Consider the following 23737-nt stretch of genomic DNA (forward strand, 5'->3'; position numbering starts at 1 on the left):
CCTCCAAAGATTTTTATATATAATTTTAAATCTCCTGCTAATTTCACTGTTTTCAGACATCAGAGGTATTTTCCCATCTGTGATATAATAACCAGTATTCTATAAATAATTCAGCAATAAGCAGTATGGTATTAAATGCAGTGCAATGCATTGGTTTCTCTATCCAAACACTTATATGGGTAAAATTTTGGAAAGAGCTATTTACATTTTTTTATTATTAATGATGAACATTTTTCCTTTTTCAATAAAAGTTATTTGCTATATGAGAAAAGCTAAGCTTCAAGGCTCACATCTTACAATGGAAAAAGATCCTGTCTTATGGCTATAGAATTTAAAATATTGGTATGGTTATCATATTATCATTATTATCATAATTATTAACATCTACAGAAAATTGAAATAGCGATTTTGCAAAGGCTGCAGGTACTTCAGTTTTGCTGGTATAATTATCTTAGTAACACTTTACATACAGAAGCAAGTAGTTTTCTTTCTGAGTGTATTAGCTATGAAATGAAATCTAAGCAATTATACTGCTATTGTTTAAAAACAATGCATCCCTTGCTTTAATATGCATTCCATATGTCAGTTTGAGAAGCAAACAGAATACACACTTCCACACTGTGACAGTGAGTTACTGGATGGTGTTCAGCTGGTGAAGCCAAAATTATCAACATAAGTGGAGAAAACACCCCCAGGTCAGCAAGAAGACCAAAGGACCAGATGCTGGCTCTTACCTGCAGGCTGTTGAAGATGATGAAGAAGACTAGCATCCAGAGGTGCCGGTAAGCCATGTGCAGTCCTCCCCACAGCCAGGTGATGGAAATCAGGGCAAAGAGGTACAAGACCAAGGGGATCTCTGCAAACCACAAACACAGAGTTTCAGCTGCTGAGCCCTTGGAAAAAACACTTTTTAAAGAATTACTGACACAAAACATAGTTTTGCTGTGCGTGGCTAACCTTGGAGCTTGTTCTCCAGTGGTGGGCAGCCCTTGTCCTGATCTAGTTGGGTGGCGGTCCCAGGGCTTTTATGACCCCACCCTGGGATCAGAAGACCAGCGGAAGGATGTCTGGGAGGTATTGAGGGGCAGAATGAGCACAGCCCAGCTCAACAAACCAAGCGGTGGGAAGAGCACACATGAAGTCAAAAAATATGCTGAACTTTGGAAAAGAATAAAACTCTTGGCAAGCTCTAGAAATTTTGAGAGAAAATCAATTTCTAAGAATTGAGAGGAAAGGGAAAAGAAGAAAAGTATTATGGTGTGTTGGTTTTGCATGGCTTGGTTTTTTGTTGAGGAGGGAAGATGCCAGCCACAGAAGTAATTTTTCCTGTGGGAAGCTGCTAGAAGCTGTCTCTATGCCTGGCAAAGTCAATCGTGGGTTGGGTCTAAAAATAAGCATGCTGCTAAGCCAATTAAAGTAGTTGGTAATGCCTCTGTCATTACATACTTAAGAAGGAAAAAAACCACATGCAATTCCTCTTTCTTCTTCTCCTCCCAGGGGTGGCAAGGTGGCCACTGGGGGCCTTCCCAGTGTGGCTGGGACCATGTGGCCAGGGCTATCTCAGCATGGTCCACAGCAACCTGTGCTTGCTTGGCTGTTTTAACTAGCCATGCTGAGGGCAGAAGGGCAGAGGCAGCAGCAGCAGCTGCTCCTTTCCACGCCCCGCATGAAGAGAGGCGCTGAATGGAGCTGGTACTGCGGCAGCTGATGCCACCTGCGCTGTGCCGGTGGGGACCATGTGGCCAACAGCAAAGGTCATGACAAGTAATTCCCAATGCAGAGCTTGGATGGGATCAACCCTATAAGAACCTTTCAACTGATAGAACTTGTTAACAACCAAACCTACGGACCCCAACTCTTTCCTATGTCAGACAAAAGGAAAAGGTGAAGACACATGAGAACAACATAGGGACACCAAGGTCAGTGAAAGGACAGAGGAGTAGGAGGTGCTCCAGGCATCAGAGCTGAGATTCTTCTACAAGCCATGGTGAGGACTACAATAAAACAGTTTCCCTGTAATTTGTGAAGTACATGTGGGGATGCAGAGGTGCACTCACAGCCCGTGAGAAAAGGTGTTCATGCGAAAGCATGTGGATGCTGAAAAGCTGTAATCTAGTGGGAAACTTGAAGAAAGAGAGAAGACCCTTGCTTTTAGAGATAGAGAAAGAGGATCCTTGCTTTCAAACTAGACAGCTCATCCTTAAAAGACTACATCTCATGAACTAATGACCCATGCAAACAGTTGTGGGAAGACTGCTTTGCCCATGGGAGGTACTCACTTACAGCAAGTCGGGCAGGACTGCCACTCATGAAAATTAGAACCACATTAGGGAAATTACAAAGAACTGTTTCCTGTGAGAAGGACCCCACAACATAACAGAAGAGACCCTTCTCCCTAAGCAAACTGAAGAAAGATTTTTTTAAAAGTAACAGATGGAATAATAAACTAACTACTAAAACTGTTTTGTCTGCCGGCACTGTCAGTGGGAAAGAAGGAAGAGCTGGAGTGGGGTAGGGAAAGGGTGTTCTAAAGATTTATTTAGTTTGCATTCTCCTCTTTTAATTCTTTTAATATTTTTTTCTTTTTGTCTTTTAAGTTTTGAGCCTATTTTGCCCTTATAGTGTTTCCTCCTAATCCTTATCTCACACCATAAGCCTTTTGGGTTTTTTTCTCTCCCCCACCTCTGCTCAACTATAGCAGAGGACAATGAGTGAATGGTTTTTCATGGCTGCCTGGCATCTAGCCAGTGTCAAACCATGACATATGGATACATAAACGGTCCCAGCTCTGGCCACTTACAGGGTTGTAGGAAATTATAAGAATAGCTTATTCTTTGATTTGTTGTTGTTTTCCTTTTCAAGTCAAACATAAGACATTAGACCCCAAAAAACTTAGAGTGACAACTTCCTCTCAACCCAAGAGACTCATAAGATCGACTTGAACCAGTTAATTTCATTCATCTTCAAAAATATGTGCAGAATGTGTCCTGAAGGATGCACACATTCTCCATTTTATGTTCCCCACTGTATTTACAGCATAAAAAATTTAGGGAATGCTAGCAGGAAGATGTCTGCTTGGACAAAGTTTGCAATAAAGAAAACAAAAGTAAGTTTTCACCTCCACATGTTCTCCTGAAACTGAAAAGAGCCAGTCCCTGTACTACCATGTTTGCAGCAGAATTCAAAGTCCATGTTTGCCAGATCTGCACACTGCTTGGCCAGACATTGCCCCTCTCCACATTAGTTACGAAGCATCAACAAAGAGTGGGGATCTGTTTTTACAGGCATTGCTCCAGAAACAGTTTGGGAGCCCTTTAGCCATTTTTTAAATATTGTACAAATAGTAAGGGCCTTCTGAATGTAGGCAATACCCCACATCATACAGACATAACATTTTAACAAGAAAAATTGTAAAGATACTGGCTTTTTGCCACACAGTGAATATTGGTACAGTTTATGGTTCTTTTCTTTTTTTTTTTCTTCATTGGTAACAATTGCCTAGTTATCAGTATTGCAAAGAGTTAATACAGAGTTGAAACTTTGGCATCATTTAAAGCCTTGGATCTTCAAGTTCTGTATACCCATTTGTTGGATTTTGATCCAACAAAAGCTTAATCATTAGAGCAAACATATCAGAAAAAAAGCAACAAATTCTTTTAGGTTCGTAAAATCAGAATTGTACAAAGGAAGAGAATGCTAATAAATAGTCTTGATATGGACCAAAATAGTATAATTATTTGTAGTTTTCTTCATACGAATATAAAACCAACAACCCACGTCCAAAGAAACCCCAAAGGGTCATTCTGAGTAGATGAACCTTCCCTGATATGACTTTTACTCTAAGTCCAGGTGTAAGCAGTTGCCTCTAGGCTACTTGGATAAACCTTAGTAGATAAGACTAATGATGTGAAGTCAGCTCAACATTACTGTGATGTAACTGAGACACTGACAAGCAGTTCCGTTGGGTATTATATAATCCAATCATGCTGGTCGCCATTTTTGGTATACTTATCACACTGTTTTATAATACTACAAGTGGTGGAAGATTTTATTTAAGCAACAGGTAGTCCACACCCTCCTTAAATATATATAAATGTATATACACATGCATATATCATTGTCCTGACTGTTCCTGACTTTCCTTGAAATATGTCCCTCTTTCCTTACTATAAGCTTAAGGAACACTGACAGCATTGACAAATTCAATACAGATAAATGCAGTTTATGCAGCTCTAGTTGCAGCTTGTTAGAGCTTGAAAACTTACCACAGTCCTGCTTGATATGTAAGTAGGTGAAATTGCATACATTCAATTTACCAAACAACTGGAAGTGTCCCCGGTTTGTCACTCCTTCATTGTTGAGAAAAGATAATTTCCTTGTTAATCAGTAAAATTAATTTTCTGTTCGGAGGGCTGCAGTACATTGTAATAAGTTATTAAGGGTAATAAAATTGTAGTTTACTACAGTAGGAGAGTCCTTACAGTAAACACAAGATTTTGTAAGCGATTCACACAAAAACAATGACTGTGAGAATTTGAAAGATAGGCTGCAATATTTTCATTATGAGTTTGGATTAGATTACAAAACTCATAAACCAGGAAAAATATGAGGATGATGGAAAAATTTAGTCACCTCATCAAGAACCTAAAAGGAACTGTGCAGGGAATACAAAAAGTTTGTCTGGCCTTGTCTTTAAGAAGGGCAAAAAAGTTGGATGGATATAATACTTCTCCCAGCAATTCTCCCATTTACAACTCAGGAGCTTCCCTAACCAGACAGAGGGCTTTTTTCCCTATTTAGTAATCTTCAGGGGACCTTTCTTTCACAAAATCATACTGAACTTTGTAAGTTGAGAAGAATTATCAGGAGAATAAGGAACTCTACAGTAACATCATAAGATTCAGGTAATAAAATGCCAGATTGCCCAGCTGAAAAAACTGTAAGCCTTGTGCTTGTTGTTTGGTTTCCTTATAGTAAAAAAAAACAAGAAACAGTAGGAAACAAAACATTAAACATTTCCAAACAGTTATGATTTCACCTACAGTGTTTTAAAGTTTGCAACAAATGAAACCCTTACAATTCTTTATTTCTGAAATAAACTTCAAAAAGAAGAGGAAGACTGGGGACAGTTTAAAGTTTCATTCTCTGTTGCATTCTAAGGCATCTGGAGATGTCCCTGCTCATTGCAGGGAGGTTTGACTAGATGACCTTTAAAAGGCCCTTCCAACCCAAGCCATTCTATGATTCCATGGTTTGTAATGACCTCTTGGGAAAATAATTTCATTATCTCCTATGTCTACACCCAAACATACTGCAACCTAAGCAGGCTGCTTACTGATGTCCACAAAGAAGTTCAGCCACATAGAACTTTGGTTCCAGTAAGCCAGTGCACGCTTCTTCAGAAATAAGAACTGCAACACTTGTCAGGCTTGTGTGCCTGAAAGGATTGGACAAGTCATGATAGATACTAAATTTTAGAACATGGGATGAAACTGCCTAAACAAAAGAGAAAAATTATTTTTCAGTACCAAGTGTATCCTGTCCATAAACTCCCTTTGTACGCATGAGACACCTCTTTTGGAAACCATGGGAAGGGTATGTCTGCCAGCCTCTGCATCTGAGAACACGAAGAGCCATGTGGCCTCTTGGTAGTCCAAAACTGGGAGGACAAGAAACACTGAAGAATAAAGGAGTGGAAGCAACTGTGAAGATGAAAAAGAAGACAAGGAGGAGCCTTGCACCATGACACACTGTCATACTTTCAACGGTTCACCTAATGATGAGCAAGTTGAAGAGCAATGGCAAGTTGAAGATTGAGATGGATTCAAACATGGCACTGTAACTTCACTAATGAAGTGACAGTTCCCATGCTTAACGTCTCATCCCTGTGTAGTGCCTATTGATTATTAATTAATAGCTTGATGCTGTCTACTACAACCTATTTTACCAGGCAGAGAGGAAGCAATAGAAAACCTCCTGTACAATTTCAGGCAGTGACTGCTCATGGTGCATAGTGAAAAATTATTGAAAAATGCCTTCCTGTTAAAAGGAGCTTTTTTCTTTAAAGCGAGGAAAAGCAATGGGCAGGCACTTAGAACATCTACTAACTGAAATACCAACAACTCACTTAAACAAATGCATCAAAACAGAAGTTCCTTCCTTCCTTCCTTCCTTCCTTCCTTCCTTCCTTCCTTCCTTCCTTCCTTCCTTCCTTCCTTCCTTCCTTCCTTCCTTCCTTCCTTCCTTCCTTCCTTCCTTCCTTCCTTCCTTCCTTCCTTCCTTCCTTCCTTCCTTCCTTCCCTGATATTAGACAGAACAAGTCTGAGCAATGAAAAATGTTAAACTAAATATAAATTAAGAAAACTGAAAATTATTAAATAATATTAATGCTTTGATGTATATTGCAGAATATGTCTTTGCAGAAAATATCTATATGATTTAACTGTGGAAAATAAAGCATGAACAGTGCATTCATAATGTATTGAAATGCCTATATTCTCACCACTGGTGTGTTGGTCCATATTTTTTTTTTCCATTTTCTTTATTCTTTTTAATGAATAAGAAATTCAATAAAAGAGGCAATTGAATAATACAGCTTTAATTGTATTCTGAGTTTACATATAAATATTTACCTTGTGTCCTCTCCTTAGGCTGTTAAACTGCAACTGATAATGCAACTTTAGTAGGTTTTAAGAGTTTTTAGTCTACTGCAAAACCTGAAAGGTCTTTATAAACATTTTTTACCCAGAAGACTGGGGAGAGTGTGTTGCTTCACAGAATTTCAACAATTTGTGAGAGCCCTAAATTAGTAAAATATTTACAGGCTATTGCTTAAGAAGTCACCAGTTAAACTTAGCAATGTAAATAAAAAAATGCCACAACAACGTTTTTTTAAATAAGCTTGAAAAACAGTGTTCCAAATCCTTCTGGCTTGGTTTTCTATTGTTTTTGACAGCTGCAGAAAAAAAAAAGGGGGGTTGATAACAGGATTTTGTGGCCAAAATAAAAAACAAAATAAAACAAACAAAACAGATTCTTCTCATAAAGTTCAAAGAAGGAAATACACCACGAAGAAAATGTAATCAATGAATCATAACAAAACCACTGAATCCTGACTGGGAATGTTAAATGTGCAGAATTTAACAGTACCAGATACTGAAGACAAGAAAGCTAGTAGATCCATGTCCATGAAATTGAAGTGGAAAAAAATGTTCATTGATAGTTTGTAGAAGTAGGAAGTTAAAAATGCGCCAAAATATTTTGTTCATTTCTATTTTTTGATCTGCCGATCCTTGTGGCAAGGAAAGTTTTCAAATTAAAGTATACTTTCTAAAAGAAAAGCACATATTCCATTAAGTATAACAAATACATCACTGCTTCAAAATCATAAAAGACTAGCCTCTCTAACCTTTGCACTAAATCTCAGGGTTTTGGCAAACTTTCACATACAACTTTAAGACACCTTGTGTTATAATAAAAGGGGAAAAAAGGGCCTTTTATCATAGCTTATGCTATTACTGTTATGCAGGGAACATGGCACATCCCAGAAAAGTAGCAAATCAACAGAATAAAGAAAAATATGAGCCTACTTATTTCCACATAAAATTATTGAAATGCACAGTTGCAAAATATTAAATGAGTGCTAAAATTGCAACTGTGCAATCACAACTCATGGATGTGATCTTGCTTCTGCAGACTTCTTTGAAGGAAAAAAGCTAATTTAGACATGTGACGCATAGTGCAAGCAATCTAAATTACACGAGAGAAGAGTTATTTATGTTATTACCTTATTCAGATCTTAGTTCTTTATTTCAGCTTCTAATTATGCTTGTGCATTTTTTCCTAATAGAATTTGTAAGGCAAAGGTTTGAAGGCAAAGATTTGTTTTTCTCCTAATCACAAAAAAAGAAAAGCTCCTGGAGCATTATGAAGACAAAAATATTATATACAGTGTGTGTGCTGAATACTGAGAATGCATATAACTCTTAGTAGGTGTAGGCAGACTATTTAGCATGTTCTGTTGTGACTAGGAATTGCAAATTGCTAACACATTAAATATATTTGGAGACTGGAACTAGATGATCTTTAAAGTCCCTTCCAACCAAACAATTCTAGGATTTCATGTTAAAGAAATTTATATGAAGGAAGCTGAAAGTAGGTAGTTAAAGTTTTGCTACTAAATATCCAAGGCATTATTCATGAAGTTCTATTTTGACAACATAAAGTTTTAATCTTTATATTAATTCTGGCACTTTTGCAATTATGGTATCTGATTCAGGTAAGTTGTACTGCATATTTATGAGCAGGGCATGCCAGTGAAAATTATGTCAGTTCAAGATTTATTCAATAAATGAAGCTTATCTATTTACAATTATCAGGGGGGGAACAATCAAGTTGTTCTGTTACATTTTTAAATCTTTCTGTGAAATTAGGAAAGGTTAGCAAACAGAAAACAAAATCATTTATATTGGATTGCTGTCTTGTTATTATTCGTTTTCTGTATTTGCATATTAGGACCTGTCTCTAGTGGGTTTTCACAGGGCTCCATCCTCAGCCCTGTGCTCTTTAACATCTTCATAACTGACTTAGACACAGGACCGGAAGGAACACTAAGGTCACAGATGATACAAATGTGGGAGGATCTGTTGACTCTTTGAAGGCAGGGAGGCCCTGCAGAGAGATCTCAGCCAGCCACAGGAGTGGGCACAGGAATGGGCAATCACCAACCACATGAAATTCAGTAAAGGAAAGTGCCAGATTCTGCACCTGGGGTGGGGCAACCCTGGATGGATGGACAGACAGACGAATGAGACGCTGGAAAGCATGCCATGGAAAGGGACCGGGGGTCTTAGTCAAATACAAGCTGAATATGAGTCACCAGTGCCCTGGCAGCCAGGAGGGCCAACTGTTTCCTGTGATGCAAACTTAAATATTAGTTAGCCCAAAGGATGTTTATCCAATGAATGCTCTGACTTGGCTCCTGTCAAGGCTAACTTTTGAGAAGGTAGTTTCTATATATAGGAGGACAGTGAGCCAACAGAACAGGTTTGCTGAAAGGCTGGCAAACAGAATCAGTACAAAGTGAGGACTCTTTTTAAGCAAATTCAATGCCTACTTCTGAATGACTACAGAGATAGAGCTAGCATTCCTTGAAAATCATCTTTCCCAGTTTTTTCAACCTTTCACACTTTTCTTTCCAATATTCACTGTTGAGAAGGAAAAGCTGATTGCTCTAAGAGATAACTAATTCTTGACTCTCCCACTGCCCTTTCTTGAGCCCTCTACTGTCGAGGAAAATTCCCTGAGCTAAGTAAACTATATCAATCACCATGCAAACCAACATGACCAGTAACAGAAATTCTGGAACAGTAAAAAAGAGCATGAGAGGGCAAAGTCACATATTTGCTGCTGCAGACAGGGTAATGAGAAATGTGCATATTGCTCAAATTAAGATTTGGCCAACCTATTTACTTGTGTTTATTCTACACTAAAACCTTGATTTAATAATATTCTTTGACAGTGATAACCAAGTCACAGTAAAGAGTATAAACACCTTCTAGGAAGATCACAGACCACTGCCAAAGGAATTGGCACCAATCACTAAGAGATTTTTCCTGGGCTAGCTGTCTATACCATAGCTGGGCTATGGCATTTTCTTGAAACTACCAGAATAGGGTAGAGACTGACAAGAGGAGCCACCTCTGCGCATATATATCAGAGAGAAATTAAAGAGTGCAACTAAGGTCTTGGATATCATCAGACCTTATCCAAATTCATACAGATCTTAGTCAAGCTAACACTGCGTCATTAAAAAGGACAGAAATATTTGCACCAATGTTCAGATTGTAAATACTTAATATTTATTATAATTTTCTCAAGAAAGTAATATATCTCTGCACCCCAAAGATCAAAAGATTATTTGCATTAGGTTTTAAAGCTCATTTTCTTTTTACAAAATACTGTGAAGAGAATAGAAATAGTCTAAGCTTCCCACAGAGTGTCCTATTATTATTAAAGTATTGGTATAAGCTTTATTTTGGGAACATTGTAGTTGAAATTGTTCTGATAGAGGAGGCTGACTGAAACTTCCTGTTTTGCACAAGACAGATTTTTCCCTTCAAGCATGTTTTAGTTGCAAGTAGCATAGGAAATACCAAAACAGAGGGCATTAACTCCAAATAGTCCAGGGCACAGAGCACCAGTGCTTGGCTTCACAGCCACAAAATACGCTGCAAAACACAATCACCAAAGCTGTGCCGATCACCTGGGGTTGAGCAGGAGGTACAGCCTGCATCCATAGGTGATCATGCTCTGCAAGTGGGCAATCATTGCACCTGAGCAGCCCCAGCCCTCCCTGGGATAGGATGTTCAGTACCTCCAGCCAAAATCTAGTATGGGGACACAGCAGGGCAGTGCTCTGTTTTATTTCTGGTCTTCTTTTTAGGTAGACTAAACTTAGTTACAAAGCCAGTGATACTAATTTCTTGTTCTAGGTTTTACATATTTTAAACCCCCTCAGACAGTTAAGCATCAGCATAGCTTTGATCATGAAAGTACTTTCACAGACATCAAAGGGACATTAGCAGGTGTAATCTTAAAGTAAGTGCGTAGGTATCTACCGAACCATGGTTTCAGGTGGGGTTCTCTGAACTGGCAAGAACAGTTCCTACCATTCAAAAGTACAACTTGTTTGCCAACAAATCATACCTGCTGCATTTGTTCTTCCTCTGAAAATATCATCATATGCCTTCCATTGAGGAGTCACCTGATAGGCATGGATGAATACCACAAAAACCACCACCAAGCACATTAATGGCACCAGAGCAGCAGTGAAGAGAGCAGCATAGGCATTTGGAATGAAACACCTGATGGAAAAAAATGGAAAAACATGTTGTTGATAAGCACAAGAGACACCTTGAAAGGCCACAAGTAGAATAGAGAAACAAATATTTTTTAAAAAGGATGTGCTTTACAAACCACAAATTCTTTAATTCTGTTCCCAGAGTAACCTTGATAGGTTTGTTTGTGTTCTGTTGGATCTTATCTCATCATTATATCTTAAGAAGTATAGCTTTTGCTCTTCCAGTATGCATGTTATATTGAGCTTAACCAATTTTGAAAAAAATTAAACTTGAAATGAAAAATACTGTATTTTAACAAACTACATGCTTCTATATTCATTTAAAGTGATCATACTTAGTCACCAATTTCTAAAAGGACATTACAAAATTTTCTATACTTAGCTCCTGAAAGCACAAATTAAGTTTTGAAAAAGATATTTTTAAAATAAATGAACAAGTCCTAAAGACAACATAACTCTTCTTTCTCAAGTTATTTGCTCACAGAAACCAAATGCTCACTCCCTCCCCCTTTCTTTTCCCCCAGTTGTTCAGTCTCTCCTTGCCCTTTTCATTTATTTAAGTTATAATTATTTTTAAAGATGTGTCAGGAATATTAATTATCCCTGAAAGAGTCAAATTATGCATATATGATGATGACTTGAACAAAAAGGAGATGATAGTTAAAGAGAGCTCTCAGGAGTGTGAGAGATCAGGGTTTTCTCTGCTCTCCCTGGAGACCAGTATGGGCTTTACAGCCACTGACCCACTCTACAGATGACGCACAACAGAGCAGCCCAAGGGACGGCGCAGGAGTCAGTATGTCTAGAGATTATGTGATCACTGCCATCCCTATTAAGAGGGTGTAACTTACAGCTTTTCTGTTTCTTAGATCAGCTCATCTAAGTAAGCTTAGCATTGATGCTGATATATGTCTGAGAGAGGCCTAGGTACGTTTCACTGACATACCTGGTGGATAAACCTTCTGGGTTTGCTTAGGTGTACTTTCATATACTGTCATAAAGTCAAGATTGCATCCTGTGTTGTATCTTTCAGAACAGCAGTCATGCATACTCAGTGAATCCCAAAAATAATTTCCAGCACAATCTAGATACCTTCCACAGCTCTCTGCAGAATGCAGAGGCTCGGTCAGACACCAAGCTTAGATATCATCTGATAACATAACTGAACAAGTACGTATTGGGGAAAGTAGGAACTCTGCATTGTAATTCAAAGTGTTTGTTCCTTTCCTCATAGAAGAGATACTTCAGTCCTTTGCTCATCTTGGAGGCCTTCACTGGACCTTGTACAGTCTGTCCATGTCCCTTTTGTACTGAGAAGACCAGAACTGAACCCAGCAGTCCAGGTGTGACTTCATGAGTGCTGAGCAGTGGGCCAGGATCATCCCCCTTGACCTGATCTCAACATGGTTGATATGGAACACAACATCCCATCCATTTAATCTTTCTAATTTTTATTATTTCTTAGGTATGAAAGTTATTTTTTTCTCCTAATGCATTCTTGAGTTGGCACAATTAGCACTAAGAAAAGAAATTATATCACCACAACCTATGCTGCATTTAATGATTATACTGAAGGCAAGAATCTTAGCACAAAAATAATCATATTTAAGTTCTCAAATCTGTGTTTTTTCAACTTGATGAATTTTTGTATTTCAAAGATAATATACACTCCAAAAAAACTACCAGAGTTTTTGAAACTTTATTGTGAACACTCCTTTATATTCAGTTTAAAAAAGCTGGTTTTTTGGGTTTTTTTGTGATGGATCACTTTTACAAATAACCTTTGATACCTGCTCTAAAAAATATACTGGAAAGTTATGTAAAGAAATACACAAAGCCATATTAATCTTCAAAGCTTACTTTGAATTTTTTTCTTGAAGCAATGGTGTGCAGGGCAATGACAACCACGTCATCCTGTAAGATTTATTCATATATAGTCATGCAATGACCTATGTTGACAGATATATTCTATTATAGAAATCATATGGGATAACATTACAGGGACCAGCTGCAATTATTTATTGTACTTAATACTGGGGACACAGATATTATTCCATTACTGTGACACATCTGTCTCATGGAACTACTGGGTATTGAGTATTCCTAGCACTGGATAGAAATATTAGAAAAATACCCCAAAATATCAGCTAAGCTGATGTTTCAGAACACAACTACTCTTTAGAAGGCCCTGCAAGACTGATGTAGAAGCTAAAAAACTACATAATTATAAATCTTATTTGTCTGAAGATGAGCATTATTTTCTGAAGTAATTTCCTTTCCTAGCTTTCCAGCAAGTTTTTTTTTTTCCCTTTTTTTTTAGGGCCCTAGATTTCTTTAATTATTTTGTTTTGTTTGTTTTGAATTTGAGTGATAGCAAAAAAACCAACTAAACAACCAACCGACCAATCAAAAAATTCTATCCACTGAAATACTGCCTTCTGCAAGAGAGACAAATAAACAACCAAACCAGCCAACAAAAAAAAAAAAAAAAAAAAAAAAAAAAAAACAAAACAAAAAGCCAACAGAAAACCAGCAGTTTTAGCTTCTTCAGTTGTCATTTTATTATGGAGATACCATGACTTCCTCATAACACTTCCTTTTATCAAAATGTATTTTTTTCCCCTCACCCTTTTGAGTATTTTTGATCCCAGCTTAGGTCTCTTCTAGCATTGGAAAGACAGCTATTTAGCTTTTGTCCCCAGCTGCCATAAGTCTTGCCCTTCTTGACTATTGTTATCTGACTGGAGGGCTCAACTTTGGTTCTGTGCTGACTACTTTGTTTTAATAACTGACTTTGTTGATGTCTAATTTTGTTTTGATTGCTATAAATTTCTCTGTTAACTTTGTGTGAGGACTTAAAGAACACAATTGCATGTCTCAAAACACTGTTCCTATGAGAAAAACCATCAACAGGAATTTGAGATAAGTACCTTTTTATAGAAAGCTGATAACAAAAACTGACGGAACATTTAACTGCCCCCATAATTTCTTGTATTTTTTGTTTATCAATTTTTGTGATTTTTTTGTGTTTTAATTGACAGGAACTTGTTGGGAGACCAAATATTTGTAAGATTACATAAGAAAAAACACTGAATGTTTTATTACTTTGATTTTTGCTGTGTTTGTCTTTTTACTAAAAAAATCAGTGGTGTGGGAAAAGCTTTTACTTTTATCTCATGCATGTATTCTTTTATTTCTACCAGTAGAGAATTAGAAAATTCTACCAAATTTAGAATGAGAGTTGGTTCAAGAATTTATGCATATTGGAATCATGCAAACATGTATTAACCTTGCAAGTTCTGCCCCAGAAGGCCTTTATTTGTCATGACTTGGCATAATTTTTCAGAAACATCAGAAGAATTAATAAGTAACCTAAACAATCTTAACAAAACAAAAGAGAATATGACATGGGAAATAACTGAGTCTCCCTTCCTAAATTAGAATGATGGACAGTCATGGACTAAAAATAGCTGATGGATAAAATTCAGAAAAGCCTTTTACCACCTATCAAGACCTGTAACTCTTTTTGAAAATACTTGTATTCTCACATTAATATGCCAGATCTACTGTAAGGTTTTCTAGCATGTGTCCTGAGAGATTATTTTAACCTCACCTCACTTCTTCTATCTATTCCAATCAATGTGGTAACTATAGTACACTGTGGACCACACATGCTTCCAATTCATGGGTGCAATTTCCTGCAGTAGTAATTGCAAAGGAATGTAATGAGAGCAACTTTCCCGCTGAAAATAAAATTTAAAAACAATAATAATAAAAAAAGAGAGGAAAAAATAACTAAATTTGAAAGGGAATTAATTTCACTTATTACTCCATCAACAGTAGCCACAGCTTTTTGTGTCAAAATTAAATCACAACTGAGCTTTAATCTATCCTCTGGAGAACTGAGTATAGGCTCAATTTGAAGATGTGTTTGTCTGAAAACCTTTTTGCATAAGAAACTTTTTTTTATATGAGAACTTTTCATATTTTATATGAGAACTTTGTGTGCTAAAACTTAATTTCTCATGATATATAGAATTACCCAGTGGGACAGGAATGCGAGTCCCTTCCAAGCCAGAATATTCTGTAATTCTGTCATTATCTACAAAATTTCTCCAACTATATGCTGATGTGGTTGAGAAAGAACCCTATTTTGAAGCCTTTAAAGTACATGAAGATACATCCTCAACAAACCTATTCGCACCTGTTTCAGCATGCAAAGGTAATCATCAATTGTGCTGTGAGACCTGGTCATCCCCTTGAGTTTTGGCTGACTGAGAAAATGCATGTCATAATACGTAACATGTGTGTTTGTTTGGGATACCCCTGTATGGAATTTAAAAATCAACACTTGCTGTGTAATTCTATGGCTAATTTCAAGCCCCAAATGTACCTAATAGATAGCTGAACTTGCAAGACAAGCCACTGTACATCACTTGGATTAGTCTGGGGATATTCTGATGAAAAGTGACCCTAACTCTGCATGCTGGTCTAAGGTGCAGGATAGTAGTCTCATCCATTTGCCCAAATTGTGTATTTCACTATTTATCAGCAGGAAGGACATGACAGGAATTTAATTCTCCTCAACTAACCTAAGAATGGATCAGTAGTATATGTGCCCCAGATATAGTGGGACAAAAGATAGCTTTTAGGTTTAAGGTAGTTTTTCCACAGCACCAGTGGGTCCTAGGAAATGTTATGTGGCAGGTACATGCCTTCAGTAATGGACCAGATATGAGTTAGAGATCTTAACTTGCAATTCTAACAAGGGTCAAAAATGGCTTTACAAAGTCGGTCGGCATTAGATATGTTACTATTAAAAGAACAAGGGGTATATGGAATGTTAAATCTTATGGAAACTGAAGGCACTATTGCCATTCGCAATATCATCAATTGAAAAAGCCTGAACCACAGAAATGGCTAATCAGACATCAGAACTTTTTCAATCATTCTAACTCTAAGATTGGCTTCAGGAAATTAGCCCCAATACCTGGCTAAGATCCATATTCTAATAATTGGGACTCAGATATTGGGAGTTGTGTCTACTGAGAATTGGGTTGATGATTGCAATTGGATTTGTGTATTTAATTATTGGAACAGCTGTTGTACATTTTATGATTATTGGCATTATTATTTCTGTTGCTTCTGTCTTTTCTCTTTGTCTTTTCTATGTATGCCTCACCCCTGTGGAAAACACACAAACTGAGTAAAAGTCCCTGGAAGTCATTATTTGAGGCATAGGGTGGTGTGAGGGCTTAAAGAATGCAGTCACCTAGCCCAGGACACTGTCTCCATAAGATAAGCCATGACAATAGAATTTGACATAAGCACCGATGGCAAAATAGGAAGACATTAACACCTAATGAAGGCCTAATGAAGGTGGAGATCTGGAATTAGCATACCAGGCAAAATTCTGATGTACAGGCTGTGGGGACATAAGACTTATCTGGACAAAAAAAAAAAAAACACACAGTGAAAACTGTGAGAAAGGATCCACATGTCAGCCAAAGTTGTGGAAACTGCATCTATACCCCGTGGATACCCCAAACTCGGACTGTATAAAAGTGGTACCTCCAGGTGAGCAACAGGGAGAGCCCCACCACTGAAGACCAGGGTGTAGAAGGACCAGTGGGATGCTGCAGGAATCCATGTGGTAAACATATCTTTTCATCTTCTCCTTAATCTCTCACTCTATTTCTTTCTTCCCGTATCCCTCCCACCTTCCTCTTTTTTCCTATCTCTCTACCTCACATCTACTGTTAAATTTAATCTGTACTACTGATTTCAGCATGTGGTCTCATTAACACCTTGATTTGGCCAGAAGTATCTCTTATAATCAGATCATAACACTTTGACATTAAGATATTCCCATTGGTTTCTCTTGCACTACTCCTATTTAAACTCATTCAATTTCATTATCTTCAAGACTTCACCTGGTATATTCCCAGTCTCCTATTTCATGCATCGTATCACTTTAAACAGTACTTTATTTCCATCTCAAATGTTTCTAACATAACAGAATAGAACATAAAGCATATTTTCAAAAGCTCTTTGTATGTCTGTATCTGTGAAAGGTCTCTTCCATGAAAGAGGCTAAAAATAAATTTAGAAAGAATTGTCTGTAGTATGCTTCTCCTCCAAGGTACACTTCCATTCTAGTATGTAATGACTTGTTAATCATTTTACAACTGGAAAAAGCACAATATTGAAACTAAGCAGCTATTTTTCTTGCAATATAAATCAATAAGACATTTAATTTATATGTTGTTTTTTTCAGGACTAGAATGATGAGAAATAGCTTTAGTATATAAAATAATTTTCTCATTGATGACTACTGCAGATGCTCATTTAATTTAAAATGCTACTTTCAAATACAACAAACACAGAAAGATTAGGGGAAATTAAGAGACATCTTTCCCCTTGGAAAAGATGTAACTTTAGAAAATAATATACATTTAAATCTATAAATTGATAAAAAATACCTCACTTATTGGCCAGCCAGAATCAGTGTTTTACCTTGATTTTCCTTTCTTTCCCCTTCAAATCTATTAAAACAGATTCTTCTCAAGGGGATGAAGCATGTTATCTGACACTTCAATTGTTTTTGTAAAGTCTTCTGTGATCTCTTAAAACATCACACTTCCTAAAATCTGGAGAGGTGTTTCAGCTACATATGATATGGGAAGGCCATTCTTTCTCTTTGTTTTCCCTAATACTTTTAAAGGAAACACAAGAACATGTATACTGGAACTACTGTTAGCACAACTACATAATTAATATTAAAAATGGAAAACAAAAATAAATAACAAGCAACATTTCTAAGGAAATAACAATTGTTAAAAAATTGAAGGATTGACATTCTTTGTCCCCTTCTGAGCAAAAAATATTTACAATTGTAAAATTTTAAATTTGCTCAATGCGATAAGAACGGTTTAATTCCATTATTGCATTGTCTTGAATTGAATTCCAAGGAAAATCTCTTTTGACTGTATCTTGAAACTATAAAAGGCTACCTGTGACAAAAAATTACAAGTGTCCTTATCCATCAAATGTCTGGTGTTCTGAGACATTGACCTTACAGCAAATCATTTTACAGGAAAACAAGAATAATATTCATTTACTTTAAAATGGCACTAAGGAAAACAATGGGTTTAACAACTGTTTGAGACCAAGTCAGTGGTGGACAAACCTTCGGGCTCTTGCAGTGTCAAAGCCTATTTAACCTGATGAATCAACCTGATCAGATAGATTATGGAGTTCTACTCTATTTTCTTTTATGTTGTACCAGTTATCCTTTTTCATAAAAACATTAAACAACAATATAACAATAGATTCACAGAATCCTAGAATGGTTTGCATTGGAAGGGATCTTAAAGTTCATCTTGTTCCAACTGCACTGCCATAGGCAGGGACACCATCCATTAGATCTGGTTGCTCCAATTTGCATCCAACCTGGTCTTGAACATTTCCAGGGATGGCGCATCCACAGCTTCTCTGGGCAATGTGTTCCAGAATGTGTTTCAGTCCCTTGACATCTTCACAAGAAATAATTTCTTCCTAATAACTATTCTAATTCTCTTTTTTATTTTTCTACTCCCCTGACAGGGAATGAAACATAGACATTTTTGTTGTGCAGGGGGTTTGTTTTTTTTTTTTGTTGTTGGTTTTTTTGTGGGATTTTGTGTTTTATTTTATTCAGGGTTTTTTGTTTGCTTGGTGTTATTCTGTTTGCTTTGGGGTTTTTCTGTTTGCTCGGGTTTTTTGTGGTTTTTGACTTGTTTTTTCAAGAGAAAAGTTTATGCGTCTATGAAGTGATGTGGAGAAAACCGTAAGTGTATGCTAAGCTTATCATAGGTGTCATTTGAGATGGTAGTCATCAGTTTCTGAGGAAATTCAAGCCACATGAAAGAAATTTCTGTTTCTACAGTAGGGAAGATTCTAGAGATTTCTACATTATAAAAATAATTCATACTGCCGGAGGCACACGAGTTTAGACTTGTACTCATCGGTCAACTTCACACAGTCTTCTGTACACATTAACAATAGTTCACGCAACACCCTGGAAAAAGACTTCACATTTTTTCAAACGGAGTGAAACTGAATTAAAGAGTGTGGCCCAATTTGATATGCTTTATGGGTACCTTGGAGGATGGAAGGTGATCTAGCATTTATTTGGAGGTTTTTTTGAGCTTTACTACACATATAAAAAGTATATGTTTCATCAAGGCAAATGTTGAAAAATATTTGATGGTCACTTTAAAGTAATTATTCCTTAAAACATTTCATCTAGGAATTCTGAAAACCTGAGAACCGTTGACAATCTTTTTCAATATGTCTTGGAATATAGTGCAGAATTTGAGATTGCTAGATATATATTAATATTTCACTAAAGCCAGAAACCAAAAAAAATGGGAGACATGCTAAAGTGTTCAGCTCATTTTCAAGATTTTTTTGGACAACAGACTACATAAAGTGAAATTGATTTCATTATTTCACAAGTTTACAGGTTTGTTTTATAAATGGACTTGAGACCTTTTACACTATTTAAATTAAAAAGGAGGCAATACAAGGAAAGTAATGTAAAACACACTGCATACCTAGTGAACTCACTAGCTAGTTTTATTTTTGCAGAATAGAATCTGGAAATTACTATGGACCACATTAACAATGACAGGAATTGTAATTTTACACTATTCCAAAGAAGTAAAAGTCATACTTGGATCTACAAAAAATTGTCTACTCTGCAACACACATGAGGTAAATGTTCCACTCTAATCAGTCTTAGAAATACCTCAGAGCGGCATGCTGAGCTTGTGTTGCGGTTTAATCCTAGTTAGCAGGTAAGGACCAGTTGCTCACTCTCCCCACCTGCCCTCTCAGTGGAGAGACTTGGAAATGAAATGTGAGCCTTGCGGGTTGAGTCAAGAATTATTTAATAACGGAAATAAAATAGTATAGTAATACTGAATATGATGATAATGACAATGATGATGATAATAATAAAGTTAGTAATTGAAATATTAACAATAATAAGAAGAATGAGAGATAGTAACCAAACCTGGAAGAAACAAGGAATACACTATACAAGAACACATCACCACTGACTGATGCCCAGCCCATTCTGCACAATTATCTGTCCCCTTCTAGGTGACTCTCCCTGTTTATATACTGGATATTATGTTCTATAGTGTGGAATATCCCTTTGGCCAGCTGTTGTTACCTGTCCTGGCCATGCTCTCTCACACCTTTCTGTGCAGCTCCTCACTGGCATTAAATGAAACATTGCAAAGTCCTGGACTTAGGGTGAGGACTATGCAGCAACAGCCAAATCATCAAAACACACAGTGCTGTGTACTAGCTACTATGAAGAAAATTACATCTGCACCAGTCAAAACCAGAACAGTCTGCTTTTGTCAAATTTCAAGAACAAAAAATGAATGAAAAAAGTTCACACAAGAGCTATGAAAGCCACCAGAGGTCGTATACATATGTTCTGCTCTGAACACATAGGAAAAAATATTTCTGATATGTTTTGGTTTGTTTGGTTTGTGGGGTTTTTGCTAATGGGAAAGGACAATTACTGGAAAACTATAAGTAGCCAAGGAACTGGTAGTCTACAAGTAGACAAAAAGCAAAACTAGAATACTCCATGTTGTAATATATTTTGCTTGCTGGAAAACACAAGCTAAAGAGCTTAAACTATATCAGTATTGGCAGATGGCTATCAGAGTAGTCACAGGAGGGATTAGCTGTATTTAGCAGACTGAAAATGATCAGGATTGGGCACCTTAGAGAAGCAACCAAACAAAATTAGAAACATACTTTCAAGCCCAAGAGCTAATGCTTGGAGGAAAAAAAAAACCACAAAATAAATACTTTAAGCACATGCCTTACAATGAAAGATGTCAGACAGATCTTGTTTCTCTAGTTGAATCATTTTTTCCAATGTAACCTCTGAGATTCAGTTCTAAGCTTTCTTTTCTGGTAGACTTGTTAAACAATGCCTAGGCAATAGAGAGTTAAGCCTAGAACAAAGATCAGCTGAGGTTTCTTCTTTTCCACTGTAGATATTTTTTCAATTTTACTCCTTTTCTTTTCTCCTTTCCTTTTCTCCTTTACTTTCTCCCCTTTGCCTTTCCTTTTCCTTCTCTTCATTACCAATAACTGCAAGCTATGCACAGGCATAGGATGGACAAGATATGCACCTGCACATATACTTGTGAACTTGTCTAGTTCTAGTTCTAGCCTTTTTAACATACTTTTTTTGCTATTTATAGCTGTTATCAACTAAAACATTGCACAATACAAAGTACAAAACAGAAGAGTAATCCTTCCAATGTCCAAGGATGAAAACCACACGCACAGCTCCAGTCTAACGATGCAGTATTTATTTTAACAAGTACCCAAAATAGCATTTACCAAAAACTTTATTGTCACTGCTAATATGTCTTGCATCCTGATGCTGGTTAGACAATCTCTCTCTAAAGATTGGCATAAGACACAAGAATTCTAAAACAACTCATCAGCAAAGATTTCCTTTTTGTAGTTTCTTTTGAAAAGGACAAAATATGTTCCAACACAACAGCCACAGGGGCATCCAAAGCATAACTTTTCCCTGCCCCAGGCCTTCAGAAAGCAACCTTTTTTTTCAGACGTGCTTTGAGTAATAACATCATGCAAATGGTAGCATTGAGTAATCATTCTGTTATTTATACTTATCATACATTAAGCATAGGCTAAAGAGGTTAATTTCCAATTTGCATCACAGAAAGAAAACTTAGTGACATAAAATAATTTTTACAAGGCTTTTGAGAATGTTAGTGCAAGGTCAAAATGTACAATAAAGGCATTACAGCTACCAGGAAAGTACTTAGTCAAGTCTTTCTGTTTCTATGGATGCATTTGCATGAAAGTATAGCTTAAAACATTTTGCAATGAAATGTTGGTCCAAGTTGTCACAATGTGTCTACTAAGGGAAGTGGAAAGGAAAAACAAGAATCTGACTTGGTGGGGGACACCCACTGGAATAGATCTAAGGATCTTTGATCAAGAATGGATCCTCTTTGTGCCCAAAATTCCTAGGTCTGTTTTGCATCACTCCAGTTTGATACTTCTAAAACAATGCCAAGGCAGAGGCTCTAAGAGGTCATTATGGATGATTCTAGGTAAGATTTTACTCCTGTCCTCTACAGCCTCTCAACGCTACTCAAACCCTACTCCAGGCCATAGAACTTTCTGGTGGACTCTCTTTGGCAGGATGTCAGGTGCTCTCCAAGCTGCTCTATCGCTCCCCTCCTCAGCAAACCAGAGAGGAAGGGTGGAACAGCAAATAAGATGAGAAAATCCTCATAGGTCAGAAAAATACAGTTTAATAAAGCAAAGAACAAGGCTGCATGTGGAAGAAAAAGGAAAAGAAAAGACTTGTGGTCCACTTTCCATCAGCAGGTGATGTCCAGTCACTTCCCAGGAAGCAGGACTTGAGTATGTGTAGCATTTGCTCCATAAGACAAACATCATAACGACAAATGTGTCCCCTTCCTCCTCCTTTCTCTTAGGTTTTATATCTGAGCAGACATGATGTATCATGGGTCAGCTGTGCTGGCCATGTCCCCTCCTAAGACCTTGCCTACCCCCAGCCAGAAAACTCCAGCTACTATAGAAAAAGTCATAATAATATAATATAATGTACTGCATTTACATAATGACATGCATTAAAAGGAAGGCTATGGATACCTTGATCAAAATATGACTAAAAGGCCATGTAACTGAAGCTGAGCACTAATGGTCAGATGCATTCCACATTTCTCATGTCTCATTATTCATAACAACATAAGTTATTATATTATGAATAACCTTGGCAAGTTTTAGAAGAAAAAGCGACATCTTGAGTAAATTGAACACTGTAAGGCAAGCACAGTGCTATTGTGACTCAGGAAGACACAATGTGCCCTCTTTCATGACTCAGTGCTTCAGTATAAGTGCACTTAGCTAGAACTTCTGACTAGGATGACTTTTCTACAGGACTAAGCAGGGAAGAATGATTTTGCATTGGTCAGCAAAAACTACAGCTGCATCACAATACTCTAAATTACACTTGGCAGGCTAGAGAAGCTGTTCAAGCAATGGAGGCTGACTGAAATATGTTCTAGGTTTATATTTTGATTACATTCCAATATGCAAGGGTTTCTTTCAGCAAGAGGTTCCTCTCAGGAAATAGATTTCTTTTTTTGTATATTCAGCAACAAGACAGTAGCTAATAATAATGGGAGTGAGCTATCTGATTTATATTTGCACGAGGTAACTCCAAACAATGGTCTGATAGGGAGGTGAAAGTAGCACTGGTTTATGACTGAATCAAACATGATGGGGGAGCTTTCAAAGAGGCATGGCACACTGACACTGCCTCGACAGAATATGGTGGCCACAGGCTTTCTTACATTTCTTGGAAAATCCCTGACACATCCTTTTTTACTTATTATTTGCAAACAAACAGAACTTTTATCCCATGTTTGTCAAATTATATGGACTGTATCAAATTTTAAACCACAGTCTGATTTTCCTAATTGGAGTTAGTAGTTAGAATTAGTTCCTAATTGCAGTACAGTATTATAAATGAGTTCAAATCCCAGATTATTTAGAAAAAAAAATATTAGAAATGCATTTGCTACACACTGGAAATTTCTAGTGAGACAATTTAAGATTTTAAAATGCTATTTAAATATGTACGTGCTCTTCTGAGAAATAGTTTCCTGATCTCTTTCCATAAAATTCTAGGCAGCTGTGAGAAATGGGTCCAAAACACAAGGAACTGGATTCTAAAATCTGACTCCACTGGAATTAGGAGGTGCATGATGATTACAGAAGTTTAGGAAGAAA

General features: G+C 37.0%; 1 protein-coding gene across 1 annotated transcript in view; it reads right to left on the reverse strand.

The window, feature by feature from the left end:
• The window catches only part of ADGRV1 (adhesion G protein-coupled receptor V1), a 302349-nt gene that overhangs the window by 33508 nt on the left and 245104 nt on the right, over positions 1-23737 (reverse strand). The window contains exons 88-89 of the mRNA XM_030969486.1: positions 10708-10865; positions 735-856 (exon numbers count right to left, since the gene is read on the reverse strand). Of these exons, the coding sequence (XP_030825346.1) occupies positions 735-856; positions 10708-10865 (280 nt within the window). The remainder of the gene's footprint in view (positions 1-734; positions 857-10707; positions 10866-23737) is intronic.

Source organism: Camarhynchus parvulus, chromosome Z (assembly GCF_901933205.1).
Source record: "Camarhynchus parvulus chromosome Z, STF_HiC, whole genome shotgun sequence".
NCBI classification, from domain to species: domain Eukaryota; kingdom Metazoa; phylum Chordata; class Aves; order Passeriformes; family Thraupidae; genus Camarhynchus; species Camarhynchus parvulus.